Source organism: Anabrus simplex, chromosome 4 (genome assembly GCF_040414725.1).
Source record: "Anabrus simplex isolate iqAnaSimp1 chromosome 4, ASM4041472v1, whole genome shotgun sequence".
Lineage (NCBI taxonomy): Eukaryota > Metazoa > Arthropoda > Insecta > Orthoptera > Tettigoniidae > Anabrus > Anabrus simplex.
The window spans coordinates 331,066,428-331,092,457 of record NC_090268.1 but is presented as its reverse complement, the minus strand read 5'-3'; the positions used below and the strand labels follow the sequence as shown (position 1 = coordinate 331,092,457).

At 41.1% G+C, this 26,030-nt stretch overlaps 1 protein-coding gene across 4 annotated transcripts in view; it reads left to right on the top strand.

Moving 5' to 3' along the window:
* The window catches only part of LOC136871959 (putative uncharacterized protein DDB_G0291608), a 609,035-nt gene that overhangs the window by 452,757 nt on the left and 130,248 nt on the right, over positions 1-26,030 (top strand). For all 4 annotated transcript variants that reach the window (XR_010859845.2, XM_067145717.2, XM_068227275.1 and 1 more), the window contains exon 2: positions 3,977-4,096. Coding sequence is in view for 2 of the 4 variants with exons in the window: in XM_067145717.2 (XP_067001818.2) it covers positions 3,977-4,096 (120 nt within the window). In the remaining 2 variants the exon portion in view is untranslated. The remainder of the gene's footprint in view (positions 1-3,976; positions 4,097-26,030) is intronic.

The following is a 26,030-nucleotide window of genomic DNA, read 5'->3' as shown; positions in this document are numbered from 1 at the left end:
GCGTCAACTCGAAATATCTGCATCAGACCTCCCCGGAGGCCACACGCCATTACATTATTCTCATTGTGTTAACAAACAAAATTATATTAATAATCTCACTCATAATAGCAATTAAAGCGAAACAAATACTATGTTGTATGACTAAGTTGTTTGTGTTTTTTTTTTCTTTTTTGTTGTTTTTTCACGGCAAGCTGGGGAAATCAGAAGGGACACATTTCACATAAAAGACCGAACATAAACAGACTCGGCGGATATACTCGATTGTGGTATACAACACAGCTTCACAGAAACGTTCGGCGGTTTGCCGATACAGCCAGGCGTCAGACTATTTCATTTAATCTATGGTCTCCATACCCGGGTATATAGAACTCTAGTCTGAACCCGCTATCTCTCAAATGCAAGCACACAGCTACATGACCCGAACCGCACAGAACTGACTACAAATGAAGCAAAATTATCCTAGAATTGAATTAACAATGTATTGTACTGCGTTTGGATTATATTAATATTATTGTATTACGTCCCACTAATTACTTTTGACGGTTTTCGGTGTCGCCAAGGTGCCGGAATTTTGTCCTGATGGAGTTCTTTTACGTGCCAGTAAATTTACCGACACGAGGCTGACGTATTTGAGCACCTTCATATAGCACCGGACTGAGCCAGGATCGAACCTGCCAAGCTGGGGTCAGAGGGCTAGCGCCTTAATCGTTTGAGCCACTCAGCCTAGCTAAATGCCAGCTTAAACAGATATTTTTAAGCACAATACTATGATGAAAACGTTTACATTGAAATTGGGATTATCGAGCTCGATAGCTGCAGTCGCTTAAATGCGGCCAGTATCCAGTAATCGGGAGATAGTGGGTTCGAGCCCCACTGTCGGCAGCCCTGAAGATGGTTTTCCGTGGTTTCCCATTTTCACACCAGGCAAATGCCGGGGCTGTACCTTAATTAAGGCCACGGCCACTTCCTTCCACTTCCTAGGCCTTTCCTCTCCCATCGTCGCCTTAAGACATATCTGTGTCGGTGCGACGTAAAAAAACAAAATAGCTAAAAAAGAAATTGGGATTTTTCCTCGATCGCATATTTTCTTCGGATTATCCCACTTTTGGGTTTGCAGAGTCCGGCTTAGCAGGATTCTGCTCTAATTCTACCAGCTGCTGGAACTGTATAGTGAAATGTCTGACATTCAATGTTTTGTCAAAGTTCTGAAAAAGCACGTAATATCGGGTAGGAAAATCGAAACGAAAACGTTAAAGTAAAATATCAGTTACACATTCCTTGACATAATAGACAAGAAAAAAAACAAGAAGTGACCCTTTGATATCGAATTTTTCTTTCACTATTTGATTTCTAAATATACAAAGCAGTATTCAAGACCCCAGTAAAATGGGTGTTGTTTGACTACATAGTGAGTTATTTGACTAAACAATGTGGATCGCGTAGCTGGAAGCTTGCAGTCGAGAGATGAGTTCGAAGCCCACAATCGGCAGTCCTCAATGCTTTTTCATGCTTTCCTGATTCCTCGCCAGGCAAATGGCTGTGCTTTAATTAAGGCTATGGCGCTACCTTCACTCACCCGACTCTTACCCATTCCATTAAGCTTAAGCTAATCGGTGTTACAAAGTTTCAACAGCGATTTCATTCGTAATTTACATTTATTCTTGACGTGATACCGGTTGCAATATTCCTTGCATAATGTACAAATACAGTCTTTGGATCATGAAATTATTTGGTCATTCATAGCTTATGGTGAAAACCAAGTACGGCGAAGCGTGTGACTTTGTTTCTTAGTCGTAGTTCGTTCCTTTCCATTCCGTAGTTAACTTAATTTGTTGCAAAAAATTCACTCCAGATTTCACTTCTTTTTGTTGTCGCTCTTCAAGAACTTTGGTTGAGTAGACTGTAGATGGCTGATGGTGCTTTATTCTGAGGTCTTCGATTAGGAAAGATTCCCTCTGATATTATGAAATATAATGGAATATATTTTAGGCATCTATGTTACATTTTTCTACAGGGGAGTTCGTTACGAGATCAAATCATTCCTTCACACTTGTACTTGCTGTTTGTTCTTACTGTATCGCTTGATTCAATTTCCAAAAATTCATGGTACTTCAAGATTTGATTGAAAATTAAATTAATTAAACGCTATCAGTTTTTAATTCAATATTTATGAATCAAAATATGTTTTCAATCAATCGGTTTCTTCATATCGGAAGTCCGACTCGTTGGCTGAATAGCCAGCGTACTGGCCTTCGGTTCAGAGGGCCCCGGGTTCGATTCCAGGTCGGGTCGGGGATTTTAACCTTCATTGGTTAATTCCAATGCCCCGGGGGCTGAGTGTTTGTGCTGTCCCCAACATCCCTGCAACTCACACACCACACATAACACTATCCTCCACCACAATAACACGCAGTTACCTACACATGACAGATGCCGCCCACACTCATCGGAGGGTCTGCCTTACAAGGGCTGCACCCGGCTAGAAATATCCACACGAAATTATTATTATTATTATTCATATCGGAAAACCAATTTTTTTTTTTTTTTGTTGGGGGGAATAATTCAAAATGATTATTTAGTACTTCCTACAAATGTCAGTATTGCTTCAGCTTTGTGAACACCTTCATTGATGTTTGTTTTTAGTATCCTGGGATATTGTTGGGGCTTCGAATTATCACGCACGTATATTCCGGATTGAGATGCTAGGTGGAGCATCTGATTGTTTCCTAGATGGATTGTAAGTGATATAATTTCTCCCCGATTGTTTCCATCCGTAACTACGCGCATTAAAACTAATAGCTTGAGGAAAGATAATACTTTATAACGCATTATAAATATTATCTCTGTAGTGAAGAAGTGAGATTTGTAGTGGTGGTCGGGAGGGTCCGATTCCGGATAGGGAGGAAGGCTATAATATGTGGAGAGAAGTTTGAAGACTGGAAAGATGATGTCTGCATGTTACCTGACATATACAGCACACAGCAAAGAGCATGGATCCATTTGACACGAACCGTTTACCTTCATTGCTTCAGACTTATTGACTGTACTAAAGGCAGATTACGACATCGTTCTAGTTTCAAAAGTTACTGCTCGTGTCTTAACGTTTCTCCATATACATAAGGACTGATTAATCAGACGAGAGAGGACATTACTGTACCACGCACTGGAAGAGAAGTTTTTTATTGCGAAGGAATCATTTTACTAATAATATGGCTCCAATTGCTCTAGTTAATTGTCAAAGACTGGAATGATTAAAGGGCAAGAATTACTTTAATTCATTGTGGTATTTAGGACATCGACAAAATATCTCCATCTGCTCTTGTTGGCAACCATCTACTTTATTACGCTTCAGGTCTTCCTTTCAGACCCTCGGTGTAGAAACATTTACACCATATTTGTCTGTGCCTTCCTCTTTCTTTTACACTGTGGGTTGTGATTCGATGCCTGTCACCATTGCAAGCCTCCTTGTAGGACAATGCAGTGATGGTGAACTAGGGGAAGTACGTAATTCAACTTGACTTACTGCCTGTCTAGTTTCAAAGGCGTAAAAGCCGCCAGCGTCTTGGAGAGATATGGATATCCAGCCGACGAGCCACACTGGGAAGAAACGATGGTGATTTCACGGTTGAAAACACCTAAAGAGCTTGAATGTTCTTAATATTCGCAATCGATGAATTAAATTACGGTTCCCTTCCGTGAAAATTGTTAATAGACTAGCATTTTTTTAAATGCACATTTTTAAATAACTTGTTTCTGGAGAATTAAAATAGTTGATAGGGTTTATAGAGTTATATATATCTTACGCCAATTGCGGCCATTTGAACAGCTTTTTCCTTGATAATTGAATGTATATCAATGTTTCTTGGTCGTAGACCATTTTCTTGTAATTAACTTTCCTTACCTGGAGATTTTACATGTATTTATACTGCGGGATGTTATTTCGTGCAGCAGATGACAGTTGTTTTTCTTGTTCCAGTCACAAATCCTGGAGCGAGTGAAGCCAGACCGCGTGACGGCGAGCAAGCCGGAGGAGGATAGGCGGCGCCGCACCATTATCGTCGAGAAGAGGAACGGCTCCTTCGGCTTCACTCTCCAGGTCAGTTGAACTTCAACATTCCTAATAATGATGTGAAGAAAACGTTCTGGTTTGATGTTACAAAGCTGCGCAATGTGTGTGTCGTCTTCTAACATTAGCCACCAGTTCCAGATACCGAGGAACAAAAAATAGTTTTTATGTGGACAGTGCCCTCATGTGCAGCGTAACGGTTAGCTCTATTAGCTGCCGTCCCTGGAGACCCGGGTTTCATTCCCGGTACTGACAGATTTAAGAATGACAGGAGGGCTCGTATTTGGTTAAAAGGCACACGCCATTACGAGAGTGTCTGAAAAGAGCTGTACTACCTCGAGGAAGTCCGGTTCCTTGACTGAATGGTCAGCGTTCAGTTCAGAGGGTCTCAGGTTCGATTCCGGACCGGCAATTTTAATCATAAATAGTTAATTCCCTTGCTCCGGGGACTCGGTGTTTGTGCTGTCCTCAATATCCCTGCAACATTATCTTCCCCCACAACAACACGCAGTTTCCTGTACACGGCAGAAACCGTTCACCCTCGTTGGAGGGTCTGCCTTACAAGGGCTGCATCAGACTAGCAGTAGCCGTACGAAATTAGAATTGTTATGCACCAATGCTTTATGAGGTTCGTGACACCCTGAGAGACGTGTATTTATGTATGAATGAAAACCTCAGTACCATGTAATCGTGTACTAGAAAATAACAGTAAATAATAATAATAATAATAATAATAATAATAATAATTGTATGACCTCAACTACCACGAGTAGATTTTTATTTTGCGTATGGTTGTTAGTGCGGGCAGTTTCCAAGGACATATTCGGCTCGCCTGATGCAGGTCTTTCTGTTTGACACCTATGGGCAACCTACACATGCGGTTGTGAGATTATTATGATATTGGGAGAAGGTAAAACCCGGTGTATTGAGCTCGATAGCTGCAGTCTCTTAAGTACGGCCAGTATGCAGTATTCGTAAGATAGTGGGTTCGAACTCCACTGTCGGCAGCCCTGAATATGATTTTCCGTAGTTTGCCACTTTCACGCCAGGCAAATGCTGGGGCTGTACCTTAATTAAGGCCACGGCCGCTTCCTTCCAACTCCTAGCCCTTTTCTTGTCCCATCGTCGCCATAAGACCTATCTGAGTCGGTGGGACGTAAAGCAACTTGTAGAAAAAGAAACCCGGTGTCGGCGCATAGCCCAGGTGGCATATTCCCTATCAGTTGTTTACCTGGTCTTCTCTTAAATTATTTCAAAGAACTAGGACATTTTGCGAACATATGCAGATATCGTGCTGCTTTCCTCTGGATCTTTTACAGTTCTCTAATCAATCCTGGTGAAGGTCCCATACACTGAAACAATACTCTAACTAGGATGTTACCAGAGACTTATACGCCCTTTCCTCTAACTCCTTACTAGCGCCCGTAAATACCATCATAACCATATGTATCCTTTATTCGTTAATGTGGTTACCGCATTGAAGATTTTCCCTTTTATTAACACTGAGGCATTTTCACTCCAGTAATTAAAACTGAGAAGACATTTCCTCTTGGTGAAACTCAAAACCTAATTTTTCATCCCGCTTACCATCATACCGTTTGAAGAACAAACAACTACGGCATAGCCTAACATTAGAACTTCTTGAAAATACGGCCAAAGTGAAGACTGTAAAATAGGGAATATATTGTTAGTATGATCAAACCAGGCCTGGTCGTTTTAATTGGGATTTATTCTACTTTTTCTTCCTTTTTTGCGAACCGGTCAAACTTAGGACCACGCAAATACCACTTCACTTCCTTCTTATCATCCCTTCTTCCTTCCTTTTTCTCCACAGTGCCTTCATTTTTTCAGAATGTTGCACTCTTCTCTCTTCAGTCCATCTCCCCCCTCTGCACTCTTTCTTTTCTTCCACAAGAACTTTTATGTTGGAAAGTCTTTTTATGAATTGGTCTCTATCACGACATTCTTCATCTGCAATTCATAACCTCTTAAGTTCTTCCTCCATCTGCTTGGCATAACCCCCCTGGCTCTTCAAGTAGTATATCTTATTAAAGATTTGTTTATTTAACCTTGCTGGATCCATTCTGACCATGTGTCCATAGAATAGCAACCGTCTTTTCCTTTTTGTTGTTTCCAGGTCTTCTGCTCTTTTGTATATCTCCTTATTTGATCGTAATCTGTAGTTTCCCTCTACCACCCTTGGGCCGTAAATCCTCCTTAATATTCTCCTTTCAATCTTTAGTAATTTTTCCAGGTTCGTTAACGTTGCTGTTTCCACCCCACACAGAATCACTGGTTTTACCACAGCATCATAATGTCTTAGTTTGGCATTAATGGAAAGATTTTTTTGTTGTAAATGGCTTTGGTGGCAGTGTTTAGCCTTTCCAACTTAAGTCTCCTATTTTCCATGGCCTCTTTATCCATCCCGTTGCTGCTGATAATCTCTCCCAGATATTTAAACTGCTTTATGACCTTCACTTCGCCATATTTCGTCGTCATTGTTCTTTTCACATAATTCCTGTCCGTGCTCATCATCCCTGTTTTTGTGAAGGAGATATTTAAACCTGTTTTCTCGGCTATCTCCTGTAGTTCATTTATCTGTGTTATTGCTTCCTGTTCTGTCTCAGCGAAGAGTGCCAAATCATCAGCAAAGGCCAAACACTTGGGTTTGACATATTTATTTTTACTACCTATTATAGCACCTGCGTCATCATGTTTCCACAGTGTTTTCATAACCTTATTAATCATTATTTTGAAAGGTTTAGGGTTGCATTGTGCCATCATCAGGTCATGTTCCCACGAGTCACCGACTTGGTTTTGTTTTTCACTTCACCGATCTGGTGACCCTACTTCGTCTTGGAATTAACGCCACACTCATGGACCGAATTCTTATCCGGTAACTGAAATCTTGTTTCTAAATTTGTCAATTTCTGGAGATGAATCTGAACCACGCCTTTATTGCTCCAGTTAGGCATCATCTATACTGAACCCTTTGGTCCATATTGAGGGATACCTACCTTTCTTACCTATCAGCAAAGTTCATGAGATCTGTCTCTTGGGTAGTATCGGGTTCTTCGTCACTTGCTGAGGTAAAGGTAGGGTTCAGTAATTCTAATCTATCTACTGGAATGAAAGGTCTATTTAAAAGATACCCATTTATTCAGGAAAATTCTGAAGCAATCTGATATGTCAACGGTGTCATAGTCAATTGTGTCCACTGGACACCACAATCATTTTACATAAAGGTCAGAACACTGGTGTGAGACTTTAACGTAACTGCCTGACGGGCATTCATACTAGAAACCATTGTCTCAATTATTAATCATTTAAGAAAGGAAAGTCTGGAAATCCTTAAATTCGGCTTCCATGTGAGACCACATGTACCATCATAGTGATTCGTTATGGTCCAGCCCTCGTAACACGAACTCTGGACTCTGGGTATAATTAAGGCCGTCCAATCGGTGTGTGCCACACAGTGGTTCTACGGCATGGACCCTTAATTGAATCGATGTGACCTGCGTCTATGTCATGGACCGACATCTAATCTTCTAAGTTACTTTAAAGTCATTGTGGATGATGACCGCAAGGAAATGATGCTACAATGGCATATGGCCCTAATCTAAGTCACTGAGGTTGATGACCCCCTGACCATCCAAGTTTCTAGGCTGAAGGCTAAACACAATTAAGTTACATCGGTTGATGACCAAAGTTTCCACTTTACTATCCCCAGCACATTCACTGCTCAATCAATCAAAGTTCAATAATTACAACAATAGCAATGCTCACAAACTTTGTGGCAGTAAAATCATTTCCTTCGGATATGTCCCCTTAATCGTTACTTTACATTTAAATATTCCCCAGAAAACAAACTAAAATTGCCAGAATGCATCTCCAAGTTATTCGCTTGATTAAAGTTATTTCAAAATGCGGTTTCACTGAATTTAATAATTAAATAAATTTAAATGATTTAACGAAATGTTAAAGAACAGTAAATTTTATCTCCGCGGACTCTGGTTTCTTCACAAATTCCTACGCAGCTGTGATGTGAATTCAATCTTGTGATATTTATCTGGCCGGAAAAGAATTGTTACATAATTCATGTCCAGTTATATATCTTGTCTCATGATCTCACACTTTAAAATCTAATCTAGTCCTAACCGTTATTAACACTTGGATATCCTAATAATCTACGTACAAACCAAACAACTCGCCATATAATTACGATGTCATATCTCGTCATACCATTTATGAATTTTGCACACCCCTCACAGACAAACCAATCATCACAACCATCGCTCTATATTTTGGACAACCCTGAATTTGGTTACTCTGTTCCTTATACTCGAAGTTCGTGATTTCAAATGTTAATTACGTCCCCAATTAAACACATTTTACAGTATTCCACAATACTCAGATTATTACCGGCTATGAATTTCAACTAAATCCAGCATTTTAACGTTCTCCCCGGCCGAGAATACAATCTCAATTCCACGCCTGTCCCGTTATCATATGGTGTAACCCTCTCAGCTGAGGCCTCTCGTCCCCAAGTTCGCTTGGCAGTAACATGAAACACCTGGTTTGTTCCAGTTGACTGGCTTCTCAAAATGCTCTCCTTTAAACTCTGCCGACATAATTAAACAAATACGATATTCTAACCAACAAAATGCACAGATTATGCTTCAAGATGCCCACACTAATTATACGCGTCGCCAATTAATACCGCTATGGATTTCTATGTATTTCTTTCCATTCCCAACATTATAAAATATACCTCGGGCTATCGTGTCCCGGCTTCAATGACAGGTCCAACCTGATTCATAAATCTCATATCAACAAAACTAACCTCTGTTTCCCAGCTCCACAATTATCATCGACAAAGAACTGGAATAAAATCCTTACTAGAAATCTCGACGTCTAATATCGCACAATGCATTAATCATGAATAACTTCGCATAAATGATATCGTATTTAATAACTTGATTTTTACGAAAAATGACTGAAACATTCTACTAGATCTTTTTATTGTCAGTCAGACACAGTTTAAAATGGGCCTAGAAAAACGTTTCTCTCCGTGACCAAATTCATCACCCTAGATTCTCACCCGACAGCGCGCTTCCACTCGATTGAAAATGAGTAACCATGGATTCCTACATTATTAGCGTCAAATTGCAGACAGGAAAAATTTACGTCGAATGAACATCTTAATTTGACATCACAAAATATAGGCAGTACACTCACACGGATGACGATCTACATTGGACGTGATATCACTTCGAAACCTTATTCAATAACTTTTTACAACATTATACGGCACTCGCAAGACTTCAAAAATTTATCCAAGTGTAAAATAAAACAAATGACTCTTTTAGTCGTATTCTCACATTTACAAAACTTAGTAGGGGTGACCACTGCGTTGTATATCCCCATTCAAATACACTTTTAGAGATCATGAAACAAGATATAATAGGTAGTAAGATGGAAAGTCACCTACCTCATGTAGTCACACCATTGTTCGTCATAGGGCTCACCTGCGACCCTGGCATTTTATTTAGCCATTTTTACATTCATGGCTTTACAAATCATCATTATATTTCTTCAGGTTTCCTGGAATAAAGCATAAAAAAAGGAAAATACCCTTCACTTGTTTGCTGAGCGCACACGATGGACTATAATTATTTCCGCACACGAATTACTTAATCACATTAGAATTTATTCAGTACTTTGATCGCCCTATCTGGTACAATTATTTCACTCAAGAAAACTATCTCCTCATGGAGTCAAGACCTAGCCACAATGGCTAAAATCTGCAGTTGAACTCAGTCTACTTTTATTGTTTGATTTCGCAGAGCAGCTCAACAATTTTTCGTCCGCTTTGTATCACAAATGCCGGAGAAGGAGACTTCGTCATGGCGTCCCTTCATATTTATAGCAGTTACCCCCTCTCTTCGGATATCTCCCTTTGCCGCCAAGAAAATTTCTATAAATTTTCTGACTAAACTAAACTGTAATTTCAAGAGTTTTGAAAGTGACTACATGCTTGCTACATTTCTGGCGGTAGTGTTCATGGACATTTAAAATTTATACGGGTTCGATTTGTGAGATGATTGACCCCCTTTGATAGGCACTATATTTTTTTGACTTGGCTTGGGTCACGCCATGTACACGCGCTTTGAAATAGTTCACAAAAATGACTTGAGATTCTTCCGCCGTCGACACGTGTGGCTGACGTCACGTACCCCAGTGTGTGGGACCGAAGGTAATCACCCCCTCGTCACGTGTCAAATCCATGCTATCAAGAATCCAACTTTTAATTTAATTGTTAATTTATGCATAATGTTGTTAGGGCACAAAGGTCATGGGTTCAATACCAAGTAACAAGTTCAGAAAATTAAAGCGATTTCTAAATTATCGCAAAACATGAACCTCTTGCTTACTCGTCGTATGATATGCTAACCAAAACTTCATTTAGATTCGGAATGCGGGGATGATATTGATAATGATCTTTGGTCCCACCCGCTTGCACAAACAAGAAGCAAGAATTCAGTTCTGATCCGAGTGATAAGCACACAGTTTACGACAAGTAAATAAATTAAAATCCACAGCCTTTTTTCAGTCATTTGACCGGGTCAGGGATGGAATGAATGAAGCCCCCATCTAGCGTCGAGGATAGGAAATGTGCCGGCTGCCGAAGCCTAGCGCACTCCTCTGGCGCAATGATAAATGACTGATAGATGAAATGTTATTGGAGAGTGTTGCTGGAATGAAAGATGACAGGGAAAACCGGAGTACCCGGAGAAAAACCTGTCCCGCCTCCGCTTTGTCCAGCACAAATCTCACATGGAGTGACTGGGATTTGAACCACGGTATCCAGCGGTGAGAGGCCGACACGCTGCCGTCTGAGCCTCGGAGGCTCCTTATTCGGAAATATTTTAGTTATTTGACTTCAGCTAAGGAAACTCGTCGTGGTATTTTAACACAATGTTCAACCTCCATTGGTAGAATAATACACCCGCAGTATCTCCTGCCTGTTACAAGAGGCTACTCAAGGCGTTAATTCCCAGGGGCTCTCAACTTAGGAGCGTGAGTTGGTGACCGTGGAACATGTAGCCGCCTCTGGAATTTCTTCCGCTTACTTGGGTCATGCTCCTTACTTTTATATTCTCTATCTGACCTCCTTTGATCGACTGCTGCCCTCTTTCGGCCCCGACAGTATTAAGTTTGCTAGATCTAAGGACTCTTTCATTTTCACGACATTCATGGCCCTTCCCTTCTTTTTAAGGATACCCTCATTATTCAAAGGGTCGGAAGTCTCCCATTTTTTAGGGGACCCGGTTCGAATCCCAATCAGTTCACGTGGGATTTTGAAATGAAGTTACATCCTTGTGGTTCGGATTACACGTAAAACTGGAGGTCCCGTGGCTATAATCACGATATCAACAAATTATCAACCCGCACTCCTCCGAATTAACGTTATGGGGGGTGGGGGGGGGTCGCTTGTTGTACTTCCCCTTAAACCAATACCATCACCAACACCACCACCATCACCAACACCACCACCATCACCACCACCAATTTTGACTGAATCCTAGAAAAGGGAACTTAGGGCTTTTGCTGTTGCTTCACACGGAGTCTTTTGTCCGTAGGGTAGAGTGAGGTAAATGGGATGTGAAGTAACTGGGTGGTATGGAACTGTGTTTCAAATGTACGATCCTCGAATGAAAATTTGAATTCCCTAACAGTTTTATTATAAAAAATATGTTGCTACAGTGCTTCAGTGTTTCGATACAGTGGCAGTTAAGCAGAAATGTATTTTATGCTGCCAATACCTGTACTGTTTACAGTATAAGCTAAACTACACTTGTTATCTGGTGGCCAAAGGTACAAAGGTATATTGTACCTTGAGCTATTGACATTTCTTTATATTGTGTACACCAGAGATGCTCACGCTGGGCATTCCACCCCGCGGGCGCCCAGCGCTGTAAATGGGCGGCCAGGCGATGAGCATATGCTATTCCAGGCATCGTCAATCGAGAGCGAAATTCCTTCAGAGCCAGTTTGCTCCCCGCTCTCGAGGAACGAGAGCAGCTTAGCGAGCAAGTAGGGGAAGAAGTAGGGGAAGTGCATGGCGTAGTACGTACTGAAGGCTAGTGGCGACAGTACAGTACGGCCACGGTATGCAACCCGCCTAACTGCTGCTCACTTGTCACGTGACAAACAGCCGTCCCGAGCGGAGCGAGAAACACCGGCTCCCTAGAGCAACTACGTGATGACGTCTGTGCTATTCAACCACAGTGACGTGGCTACGTCACAGGCCGTGAAAGTTGGGCGAAGTTCTCCCAGTCTCTCTTGTTCACCGTGGCGATAACCGAGTTTGAAATGGAGGTAGAAAATAATGAAAGAGGGCAGAAATTCACGTCATTCTCAATTTACGATGTAAGAAATAAGTTATTTATGTTCATTGCAATTTATATATTTTTACTGGATACAATAAAGAGGCCTAAAACCTCAAATATTTGTATGATGTACCGTAATGAATTACAATTTTCCCTATTACATTTTAAGAGGTGCTTTAGCAACATTTCTAATATAATACGACATTAAGATGGATAAGCTCTGGTTTGTGGTTGTTTAGGTTTAAATTATCTGATAAACTCACCAACAATCAAATCATGTTTACCGGAAATAACAACAGTTAGATTATGTATTTGAAGGCATACTATACATCTATATGGCAGACATATTTACATTGTTGTTGTACTTTAATCTTGGATAGTAAATATCTATGTCCCCACTAGGCTAGCTATTATCATCGGACGCTTGTTAAATTTAAAATATTATTTTCAGATATTCATTGAACGTGGAAAGTCACACACGACTACAACACTGTGCAAAATCAAGCAGTAAACTTGTTGAATTATGTAATTATACTACTTTTTGCTTAATGAATAACAGGAATTTTACCTTTTTAAAATGGAAATACTGCCATGCCCATTCAAGGAATTGTAAACCGTAGCTTGTACGCTTAAACCCTGTAACTTTGTAGATTGTAACAAAATACGTGCCAGTTTTCTTTGATTGAATAAATATAAGAAAATAAAACTGACTGTTCAGCCTATATCGAGCGCAGTGTAAATCAATCCGCAATATCTTGAAAAGGTCAGGTGTTGTGATTATAGTCAGCACTTCGCTGAGTAGTGGAGGAGAGCTTCGCAATCACAATCGAACGTCAATGCTCCCTCGCCTTCCTGCAAAGTGCGTTCGCTGTCTCGCTTCACTGTGACGTATGCTTGCTACGTAAGCTGCCCGCATTTACGTCACGCCAGCCCGGCCGCACTGGGCTAGCCTCAACGGGCGCCCAGCTGAGCACCTCTGGTCTACTACAGTGATACACTTTGACTTAAATTGTTATTGTAGATAAATAAGGAGTGTATCACTAGAAAAACTATTTGATTTTAATGAAAAATTAATAAATTAAACCAATTTTTTAAAATGCGGTTCTAGGTACAGCGGTCTCCCCCAGAGGACAGTAAAATTACAAGTGCAAGCAAATAGTTATACAGCACCAAATTGCTCCATCGTAGAGTAATTTGTATATTTCCCCATTGCGTGTGATCATTCCAATCTATCAACAACATCCAGTATTGGCATACAATGCTTTGCTTCTATTATGTGTACTTGAAAACAAGTACTTAATAATGTGAGCAATTTAAGATTAGAAAAATGTATCAGTAAATTGTCCCACTATTTTAGTTATGATCAGGAGATTGACATTCACGTAGAATTCTAAAATTGAGTTTGATGTATTTACCTAAGAATTCACTGTTAATGGGTTACTCCAGTAGCTGTAGTACAGGATATACTGGTTATTTCAGCTGCATCCTGTAATAGTAGTTAAAGCACGAGCAGGTACGCGGACCACCTCGGGCTAGCCCACAGATGAATGAGTGCCGAAGAAGCTGGTCTGTGACGTAACTCCGTTTACGTTTCATTGATCGCAGAGGAAAGCGTTGACCTCATTTGTCTTGTTTTTATTGAGCGATCGCTGCCGCAACGTGTGATAGTGCGAGTATCTTCGCTTTCTCCGGCCTTGCATGCTATTGACACGCAATCTTCTTCGACTATGTAATTAGGTTTGTTAATAATTTGGTACCGTCTAGGAGTTCAAGGCGAGATCTGGAAGTTGTTTTAGGGAGGGATGCGTAGATTGTCAGTAGCCGAATTTATGGAGTACCTATACATAAGTTGAACCTTGAGTAATAAGGGATAGGTTATAGTAAGTATTCTCTTTTTTTGCTATTTTCTTTACGTCACACCGACACAGACAGGTCTTATGGCGACGATGGGATGGGAAAGGCCTAGGAAGTGGAAGGAAGCGGCCGTGGCCTTAAGGTACAGCCCCGGCATTTGCCTGGTTTGAAAATGGGAAACCACGGAAAACCATCTTCAGGGCTGCCGACAGTGGGGCTCGAACCCACGATCTCCCGATTACTGGATACTGGCCGCACTTAAGCGACTTCAGCCATCGAGCTCGTTAAGTATTCTCTTATACGAGTTTACATTTCATAGACAACACTTAAAGAGCACACACGATAAGTATTCAATGGACATGTGGCAACACTGTCCGTATATTACGATCCTGGCTACTGAATAGGGCAATGATCTATTGCGTTTTGTCTATAGAAATATATCGTACGCCGTTTTTGAGGTTAGAAGATCGTATATACCAGTAGTATAGCCAGGATCGGCCTTTGAGGGGTATGAATGTGCTTGTGCGTGTGTGGTGTGCGCATGTAAGACTTGTCATTATGACAATGATATTTAAGTGATTTATGCTGATATTCAGATTGCAGTACACTAAAAAATCTTATATTAAAATACATAACAAGAACAATGCGATCAAGATCAATAGTTTTGCAGCGAATGGCGAGTTCACTTTACAATCTAAAATCCAACTTGAGCCTTCTTAGAAAAGATATTCAACAGATATCTTGACTCTACAATTATGTCCCTGAATGTTTATTTAGTTTATTGTCACTTTCTATTTTTATTTTTGTAAAATTTCCATGGGGTGTCTGACTCCCCCCCCCCGAAATACCCCTTTGCTACGGCCCTGGCCTATACAGGCTGGTCTGTAGGAAATGTGTTGTATCTTTGAATGTGGAATGCCATGATCTCAGAAACTACTGATATAATCCGACAGATGATTGATTGACTAACTGATATAAATCAGTAGCCTATGAACCAACTGAAAACAAAAATTGGTAATACTGCAACATGTTGTAAGCTATTTCTCCAGGTAAGTCAATATTGTTCTTTACTATTTATAGGACTACAGTGTTGGTATCTTATGAACTTGTAACATGTTTCCAATTAAGCCAAATATAAAAATATGAATAAGAAAAATTTAAAATAAATCAATATCTTCATTAATTGTGAGAGGAGGAGGTTATGTTCTGTCAAGGGAACAAAAAAATATTCGTAACTGTCGCTTTACTAAAGCAAAGCAAAGTCGCCTCAGTACAGGCCATGAAGGCCCTTAGAGGAGTGGAAGGTAAAGGCTTCTACCATTGTTAACCTCTGCACGTGATGGGGTAGAGTGGTTAGCTCTACGCCCGGCCGCCTTTGCCCCCAGGAATCAATCTGGTACTCATTTTTGGTGTAGGCTGAGTGAACCTCAGGGCCATCTGCACCTCCAGAAGTGGAAATCTCGTTTCTTAAATTTTACGACTTCCTGACGAGGATTCGAACCCACGTCCTTCCGGGCGAACCGAGCACGCCTTTACCGCCTCGACCAGGCAGCCCCTGTCGCTTTACTAAAACGAAACCTTTTTCAAAAATCGTTGGTCACTATACATATCTACAGGATTTTCCATGTCTCTGAAATATCTTTTGGGTGCACGGAAAGCATTCTGTGCATGAAATGCGACATTCAGCAAAATCATTTTACTCCATCTTGCTACCAGACATAGGTGAGTCACTTAAGTGTACGAAGAAGGCCCTCTTAAAGACATAAGTGGGACACTTAAGTAGGTAATATGAAATAAAACCTGGCTGTCTATGAATTCGGTCCTAAATGCGTTCGTCTCAGGACTACTTTTACTCTCACACCAAGAAAATTCTGCGGTAGTGTCTTGAAGTCCCGTGGCGTTTATCTAATTTCTGATTGTTAAAGCTACATTCATGAGACTCCATCATAGACAGTTCCTACTCACAGAAGTTTGAGGATGATACTGAAGGTTTTCATGAGAATTGATGTTGAAGGTTGCTAAATACGTTTGAACTTTTGCGCCTATACGAAGGCGCAGGTTCTCCAGACTCCGATCTCAGAAAGGTTATATTACGCCAAATGGACTGCCTGATCAGTTCAGAAGGTGGTTGTATCCTCAAAACCACCACTGAAGGTTATTCGGTTATAGGGAAACCACAAAAACCGATAGTGGCACTATGATGAGGCGTACAAGACATGATTAGGAATAAGGTAGTTTTCCATTGCTTTCCTCACTAATGCCACACGGCCGGTCTTATGGATACAACCTTTCATAACGTCCAGACGACCCCCTGTGGGTGACGGCGTTAGAATACATCCACTGTATGACCTGCCTGTCGTGTGTGACGACTGAAAGGAACTCCTTAGGGGATTTTACCTTAGGAGCGTGGGTTGAGAACGGGGTCTCTAGCTGAGTCTGGCATTGCTTGTACCTACTTGTACCAGTCTCCTCACTTTCATCTTCTCTATCCAAATTCTCTTGGTCAACTCTCTTTTCCTACCATGAGACACTTTCATGTTAAATAATAATAATAATAATAATAATAATAATAATAATAATAATAATAATAATAAACTTACGATGATTTTTGTACTTTATACCGATTTTTATTTGAAATTAGATGTTCGGAGCAGGTGGGTGTTTCCGTATTTGCACCCCTGCATTATACAATTATTTCCCAAACTCTGGTGGTATCGCGGGTGTTAATATGGCCCAGTTTTAAAAAGAATTTTTATTATTATTATTATTATTATTATTATTATTATTATTATTATTATTATTATTATTATTATTATTATTATTATTATTATTATTATTATTATTTATTAGTTAGTTTGGGCCGTCTGAGGATCACGGTGCTTATGCTGTGTTGTCGGTGTTTGTTACTTCTGGTGTTCTTGATGCAGGGTTTGACTATTTTGATATCTGAAGACTAGTTGTAGTACCCGGATAGTTTCTGAATGTTTACCTTTAAGATTTGTATTACCAGTTAGTTACGTGTGAAGTGAATTTTTATAGAATTCCTTTTTGACCTGCAGATTGATATGTTTCGATCTATTCCTATGTAGTTTTAGAATTATTTAGATGTGTTTGATTTCAAGATTTAGATTATTTAATTTTCGAGTAAATCTTTGTCCTTATGGAAGCTCGAATCGACTAGGAAGTATTTGATCCTGTCAAAAATGATTAAATGATTACAATATGTATTTAGCCGTCGCACTATAGATACGATAACAGGATTTCAACTGTCAATGAGATTGTCCCTCTCTCGCCCCCACCCCTAAGAGATAAAAAAATCTGGATTGACACCATTCATCTCAGTGACCCCAAAACCGTAGATTCGACACTGTTTTCGATTTTTTCTGTATCTCACTCCCCCCCACCCGGACCCACCACAAAGGGGGCTGAACATGAATTTTAAAAAATTCGGAGTGCACTATTCATTTCAGCGACCACGAAAACTATGGATTCGATACTATTCTAGATTATTTTTATACATTACCCCCTTGCCCCCTTCCTGTAAGGGTGCTAGGGGTGTCTTACCCCCACGCGGTTTGTCTCCTGATACTAAGTGATAAGTGTACCACATTTGGTTGAAATCGCTCCAGTGGTTTAGGAGAAGTGTAACACATACATACAAACATTGACATACAGTACATATTATTTTCATACTTCACCCCCTTTCCATCCCCGCCCAAAGGAGTCCTGTGAGTGTCTTGCACAACAGTATATTTTTTCCAGGTAGTAAGTCATATGTGTACCAATTTTGGTTGGCAGGTATGCCCAAACGTACATGCACAATCTCGCTCTCTAGAATTCTGGAGCTGACGTTGCCATGGTTACGGCAGTTCATTTCTTTTATCCGATTCCTAGAGCAGGGTTAGTATGGTGCCAATATCCCCATAACAGTTGGTTTTCGGGCCCATAGGACTTAGCGAGTTTTATTCTTTGCGTCAAGGGGCTTAAAATGAGCTTTGTCTCGTCCTTGTACGACATATTCGATTTCGCCTATATTAGCCCATTATTTTTATATTTTTATATCTCCCCCCCCCCATCGCCCCCCCATCGAATTGTTTTGAAAATAAAATACAGCCCATGTTACTCACTGGCAATGTAGCTTTCTGTAGGTGAAGTAATTTTTAAAATCGGTTCATTAGTTTTTGAGTCTATCCGTTACAAACAAATATACAAATTTTTCCTTTTTATAATATTAGTATAGATAAGAGAACCCCGTCTCAATCCCTTAAATACGAGTGGATTGGAAACGGTAATATATGCCCTACTGGTCTTATTGTATGCAGATAGTTTTCCTTGATAAAATAAAACTTTTTTGTTCGTGTGAACTCTTTTTGCTGATGAAATTTCAGCACTGATTCTTATCCATGCTGTTGCTGCATTGACTTTATGCAAGAGCTGGAACCAGTTTATATAAATAACCCAGTTTAATTCACGGCCGTATTACGAAATGTGCACTGCACAGCTTAGCCTATTGTTATTCAGTACAACCACTGCCAGGTAATCAGGGCAGAGCGCGGAGTACACGTGCGTACTTATGGTTCCTTTCGCCCGAGTAGCTCGAGGATATTGTCTTCTAATAGGAACGAATTATTATATCCGGGATATTCGCTTCTCTAGGCGTCTGCATTGTCCGGAATTACACTCACCAGGGGACATTATACTGTGACGGACACAGATTTTGTTGGGTTTTCGCGAGGTTAACCTACATGGATACTAAATCTGCACCTGATTGGAAATTATATCCAGTGGCCCTAACTTTTCGAGAGTCTGGCGTTTCATTTCTCAAGCACCAGTTATAAGTAGTCATATGAGCCATTATTCAGTCCAGCTCCTTGGATAAATGGTGGTAGAATCCTTCGGTTCAGAGGGTCCCGGGCTCGATTCCCGACCAAGTCTGTTGTTTCAGCCGCGTATTTTTAATTCCTCTACCTCAAGGTCTGGATATTTGAGGTCGTCTTAATACAAATCTTCATCTACACTACATATTACACTGCAAACAAACACAGAAACCCGCAATAATGAATACAATCATCCCCCCTCCCCCACACATAGGATTGGTGTCAGGGAAGCATCCGGCAGTAAAACTGGCTTTAATACACATGTAGTGCCGACCCCAACTAGTTGGAAAAAGGTCAGGAATAATAATAATAATAATAATAATAATAATAATAATAATAATAATAATCCTCGTGTTCATATCGTCGATAAGATGGCCATCGCCATCATTAGGATACTCACAATGTCACTCGCGGAAGGTTTTTATTATTATTATTATTATTATTATTATTATTATTATTATTATTATTATTATTATTATTATTATTATTATTATTATTATTATTTCTCCATTAGGAAATCAAGCTACTGTGGGAGCGCAACTTATGGAGACAGTGCGGAAGCTTCCAGAATGATGTTAAAAGAGGAAATAGTATGACAGGAAACGGGGTGATGAAAATAAAGTGATGACCCTTGTTTACGCTACAGTGCTATCTGTGTATTGACGAAACATAGTGATGTAACCTAACGTCGGGTGAAAGTGGCCATCATATGTATGTTGAGTGTGTGCTTGGCTGTATAGCGGAAGTAAAGGAAAGAGTACCGTGACAGTTCTCGAAGTCCCACGGTGTACAGTCCAGCTGCCAGAACTCCAGTACTGTTTTACAACAGACAGATTGTCTATCAAAAATCAAGAGTAGACTATGAGATCAGTTCTCATTTGTCTACTTATTATATCAAGGTTTGCGATGATGTTTTTTTCAGTGCGTTATGAAGGAAAACTGAGCGGGCTGTGTCGGGGTCACGGCTATAAGTGTTCACGTAGAATACTTACCACATCCGTAACGAATGTGATGCGTGCCGAAATAAAAATTCGGGCCCGCTGAAATAAAATATAAAATCTATGAATAACTAATGTAAATTTAATTTCAGCAGGTAGAAGCAATGGAATATTTTGTGAAGTTATATAAACAAATATGTTATTAGTTATCGTAAGATTATTAAAATATGTACAATAGGTTTTATTTGACTTTCTCCGTGGTTTAACAGCTGAGCTGCTGAACAGATACACCAATGAGATGTTTTAACTCTCATTGCTTTAATTTTTCAGTAACTACAGAACTATACTCTGTAACCGATAGGTACTGAAGTCTCTGTTATAATAATTTATTCGATTACAATACAGACATTGTACGAACAAAATTAAATCAAAACTCTCCAAATAAAGTTTGAAGAATATGAAACCGCGCAAAGAGTGCTAGTTCGAAATTGAATTGACTGATTGTTACTACACCAGCTTCTCATTAGAATTATAAATTATAAATTGGAGTGCAGTCTCCTAGATAAATTTGTTTTTTCTATTCATGTAGAGGTGTTAGTGTGAATATTGAATGGTGCCTTTTGGAAGGCGGTAACGTTGTTTTGTGGAGTAAATGTGCTCTTGGAAGATTGTACATTGTGAATACTCTGTAAATGAAATTGGGAAATCTGTCTCCTTGACCATTGAGTGGATGGAGCAATAGTGCTCAAGTAATATTTGTAAAATTGGGAGCTGTAAGCTCATATGGTTAATTAGCAATTTTGTGGATTTTTCTGTTTTCTCCTACCTTGTATCTAAGCTAACGAGTTAGTTCTGTATCTGAAATATTGTTCCGTCGCAGAGCGACTCGTTTCATTAAAATTTGGCATCTGAAAAAAAAAAACAGCAGAAAAAGAAATATAGCTCTGATTTTGAAATTTTAAATTAATCTTCTGATTGCCCCATATACCTAGACCCATTCATGCCCGTACCTTCTTTCACCTCTGTCCACCATGGAATCTCCGTAACAATAATAATAATAATAATAATAATAATAATAATAATAATAATAATAATTTTGGTTTTAAGTCCCATTACGGTTTTCGGAGACAGCGAGTGCCAGAATTTCGTCCCGTGGGAGTTCTTTTCCGTGCCGGTAAATCTGGTGACACGGGACTGGCGTATTTGAGCACCTTCAAATACCAAGCGACTGAGCCACTCGGCCAAGCGGACGTGTTACAGAGGAGTTCGCTTCAGAACTTACAAGAAGAGTTGGATTTACAAGACGCCGGTGGAGTCTGGAGATCTGCTTACGCGTTTTATGGCAGCGGCGGTCGGTCGTCTACCAGATGTTTGTGAACGAGTGTAACAGAACATGATACACAGGTACAATGTTCGTATCGAAGAAGGGTGGTTGCCAATTCGAACCGTACTTGTAAGTGCACGCAGAAGCACTGCAACACTACCACCACCACCACCAACAACAACAACGTAAACGCTGTTCATTGATGCAGCAGACACGGGACACATAAATGTGTGGTAGTGTTTTGCTTGTGGTAAGGGGACGGTTCATTTCCGGACTTTTGTTTCTATTCAAAATGTTATACAGGGTGGTCGGAAACAGCGTGAACCGGGTATAAGACCGTTAGAGGGTTGGTCATACTGATAAATAATTTGAAAATAATTCGATATCTGACGTTCATTTTATCAGCTGCTGAAGTTAACCAAGTTAGCGGGCGAGTTCAAATGGGCTTTGCGAGGCGGTGTTGCCAAATCAGCACGTCTTTTAAAACTGGTATGAGAGCACCAATCGAAGAAGGCTTGCGTTGCTATGTGAGTCAAAGTCCACTGTACGCATGCTAAATGACTGCTTAAGGGAAATTTTATTAAATGACCGATCGCCTAGCAGCTATTCCCCTGTGGGTGGGGGTGGTAGAATAACACCCATGGTATCCTCTGCCTGTCGTAAGAGGCGACTGAAAGGGGCCTTAGGGGCTCGGAACTTCGGAGCGTGGATTGGCTACCACGGGGTTCTTAGCTGAGTCCTGGCATTGCTTCCACTTACTTGTACCAGGTTCCTCACTTTCATCTATCCTATCTGATCTCCCTTGGTCAACTCTTGTTCTTTTCCGACCCCGACGCTATTAGCTTTGCGACGGCTAGGGAGTCTTTTCATGTTCACGACATCCGTGGCCCTTGTCTTACTTTGGCCGATGTCTTCATTTTTCGAAGTGTCGGATCCCGTCCATTTGTTCCCTCTGATTAGTATTATATAGAGGATGGTTGCCTAGTTGTACTTCCTCTTAAAACCATAATTACCGAGCTCGATAGCTGCAGTCGCTTAAGTGCGGCCAGTATCCAGTATTCGGGAGATAGTAGGTTCGAACCCCACTATCGGCAGCCCTGAAAATGGTTTTCCGTGGTTTCCCATTTTCACACCAGGCAAATGCTGGAGCTGTACCTTAATTAAGGCCACGGCCGCTTTCTTTCCACTCCTAGCCATTTCCTGTCCCATCGTCGCAATAAGACCTATCTGTGTCGGTGCGACGTAAAGCAACTAGCAAAAAAAAAAAAAAAAAAAAACATAATCACCACCACCACCGCCTAGCAGGTATCGACGCCGAGAAATAAGTATCAAATACAAACACACAGCGCGCTTCAGCCAGTCACTATAGCGTACTTGATATGGCGCGATCCTGTCAGCTCGGAGGTCTGTATTCAAAACCCTCTCCTGGCGAAGGTTTTTCTTCGATTGGTGCTCTCAAGTAGGTCTTAAGCCACGTGCAGATTTTACAACATCGCCTCACAGAGCTCATTCGAATTCGCCCTCAAAGCGATCTGATTGGCTAACTTCAGCAACTGATAAAATGACAACGGTGCGAGATGTCAAATTATTTTTTTCACATTATTTATCAGTATGACCAACCCTCTAACGCTCACATACTCGACTCACGTTGTTTCCGACCACTCTGTATACTTGGGCCCCACTACCAGCCTTCCAAGTGTGTAAGATTGGGAATTCAGATACTCCCTGAACTGCTATTTTGATTAAGGCCGGTGGCCTGTACAGACTTCTTAACGGCCTTCTATATGATCGGTATTTTCATCTTTATTCGATAATAAGACAGAGCCTCTGCCTGCTGTCATTTCTTGATGGATACAGCACTTTTGCATCCATCTCTTGGCACAGGCCAGAGTAAAGTGTAGCTTCCACCGAAGTCCCAGGCTCATCCATGGCTGTGACAATATGGAAGCTGCTGGGGTATGGGTGGTGCTGAGTAATGACATTCAGAGCACGACTAGTGCATCTGAGTGTTATGAAAGGCGTTGCTCATAGGGTCAGTCGTGCTGCAATAGTACTTTCTGACCCAGTGAGGAAAGCAATGGCAAACTACCTCACTCCTCATCTTGCCTAGTATGCCTCATTTTGGTGCTGCCATTGGTTTTTGGGGTTTCCTTATAACCGCATAACCTTTGGTGGTGCTATTTGAGGATCCAACCAGCCTCTGGGATGATGACCTAACACACAAGACAGAGCCGGTTAATGTTTTTAAAAAAGCTGAATTCATTTAATAAAGGCAAATTACACGTAAATTGGACGTCAAATCGACAGAGATTCTCTTGACAACTTGTCTACTACGTGAAGCAGGGCCTTCACTCGTTCAACACTTACAAATCCTGAAAAGTGGTTCAAATATTTCCAAGAAAATTGTTTATCAAACAAATCAACGCCATCCAGTTGCTATTTGGTTGGTTGGGTTGGGTTGGGTTGGTTGGTTGGTTGGTTGGTTGGTTGGTTGGTAGCTGCAGTCGCTTAAGTGCGGTCAGTATCCAGCATTCGGGAGATAGTGACTTCCAACCCCACTGTCGGCAGCCATGAAGATGGTTTTCCATGCATTCCCATTTTCACACCATGCAAATGCTGGGGTTTAACCTTACTTAAAGCCACGGCCGCTTCCTTCCCACCGGGCGAGTTGGCCGTGCGGTTAGGGGCGCGCAGCTGTGTCGGTGTGACGTAAAGAAACGTGTATAAAATAAAACCTACTGAATATTTACATATGTATAGACAATTTTAAATTTACGTATTTCCACTTCAATCACTGTACTCTTAGAATAATGATTATCTTGATTTATGCTGTACATATTAGAGTAAGAAGATACCCCTGTATATACATTCGTTCACAACTACTCTCGCCACATTTGCTCACATCATTTCTGAAATTGTAATTTGTACACGTTATATACATCACATATGGGTTTCTATTTACATATACAATTTCTTTACTGCGAGGAGGAAGTGAGGAAGAGGGGGCAGTTTTACTTCAGATGGCAGAATATTCCAGAGACGAGCAGACCGTACGTAAAATCCATTTAAATATGAGGTTGTTCTAGCGAGGGGTTGAATAAGAGTAACTCCTTTGCATCTCTTAACAGAGCGATAATTAACATGTTGGCGGTGGAAAGAGAATTGGTAAGGAAGGCTATTTGTTTACGTAACGAGTTCACTGGTGGCAGTGACCTGACTGTGTTTAGAGGGATGTGTTTGTTAATTATATGTTCTGCTCGTCCCTGTGCATCTTCTAGTTTCCTCAAATTTTCTGTTGCCATTTGGTGCCAGGAGGAAGGACCCTATAGTAGTATGGGCTGCACCAGGGAAATGCAGCCATATTCATAAAAAAAAAAAAACAGAAGACCTTGAAAGACCAGAAATAGTAAGTTCATATTCACAGGACATGTTCATTAGTATGCTCTGCAGAAACGGTTAACATTTGTCACCTAGTTTCAGCATGTGTCCTGTTGCCTAGTAGGCACTGTGTCCTCCATGGGCATTGATAACTTGTTCCATGCGTGATGGCATCGACGCGTATAAGGCGCGAATGACGATCTGGGGTATAGCCATCCATGATGCATTCACCTGGTTCCACAATTCAACTTTGGTGGTTGGCATTGGGTCACAGAGCCGCACCCGTCGTTTCATCACATCCCACACATTTTGGATTGGCGACAAGTCCGGTGATCGGGTGGGCCAGGGCAACAGTCTGACATCCTGTGACAACAAGAAGGCACGTATTCGTGCAGCAACATGTGGTAGCGCATTGTCCTGCTGAAATATAGCGTCTGGGGTGTCGTGAAGAAAGGGTATGGCTATGGGACGCAGGATGTCATTCACGTAGGTCAAACTGGTCACAGTGCCTTGGACACGCACCAACTTTGATTTGTAGTTGTACCCAATAGCACCCCACACCATAAAGCCTTGAGTTGGCGCTGTATGTCTTGTGCGAATGCAGTCAATGTGATGCCTCTTCCCCTGTCTGCGGCGAACCAAAATGCGGCCATCATTTTCAAACAAACAGAACCTGGATTCGTCCGAAAACACTATCTGCTGCCATTCCTGTCCCCAGTGACGTCGTTCCATACACCATTGCAGTCTAGCATGTTTATTGCTATTAGTGAAAGGTAGGTGGAGAAGTGGACGACGCGCCGGTAACCCAGACCGTAACAAACGGTGACACACTGTCACTCTTGATAGTGTACGATGTGTTACATTGTTCCACTGTTGCGCCAGAGCCGAGGAGGACGCAGATCTGTCCTGCAATGCCATCCGAATGAGGTGTCGATCTTCTCGGGGGAAGGTCTGATTGGTGCGACCAGACCCATCTCGTCGTGTTCTACGGCCTTCTGTGAGCCATTCTGTACACACCCGCTGCACTGCCGACACACTTCATCTCACACAAGCAGCATTTTCTCGGATAGATTCATCACGTTCTCTCATGCCAATACTGCGCCCTCTTTCATACTCATTCATTTGACGGTACGGTTCTCGCATACGTCTGCGAGGCATCCTGCACGTCTGCTCAAATCACACTGATCCATTACCTTCGGT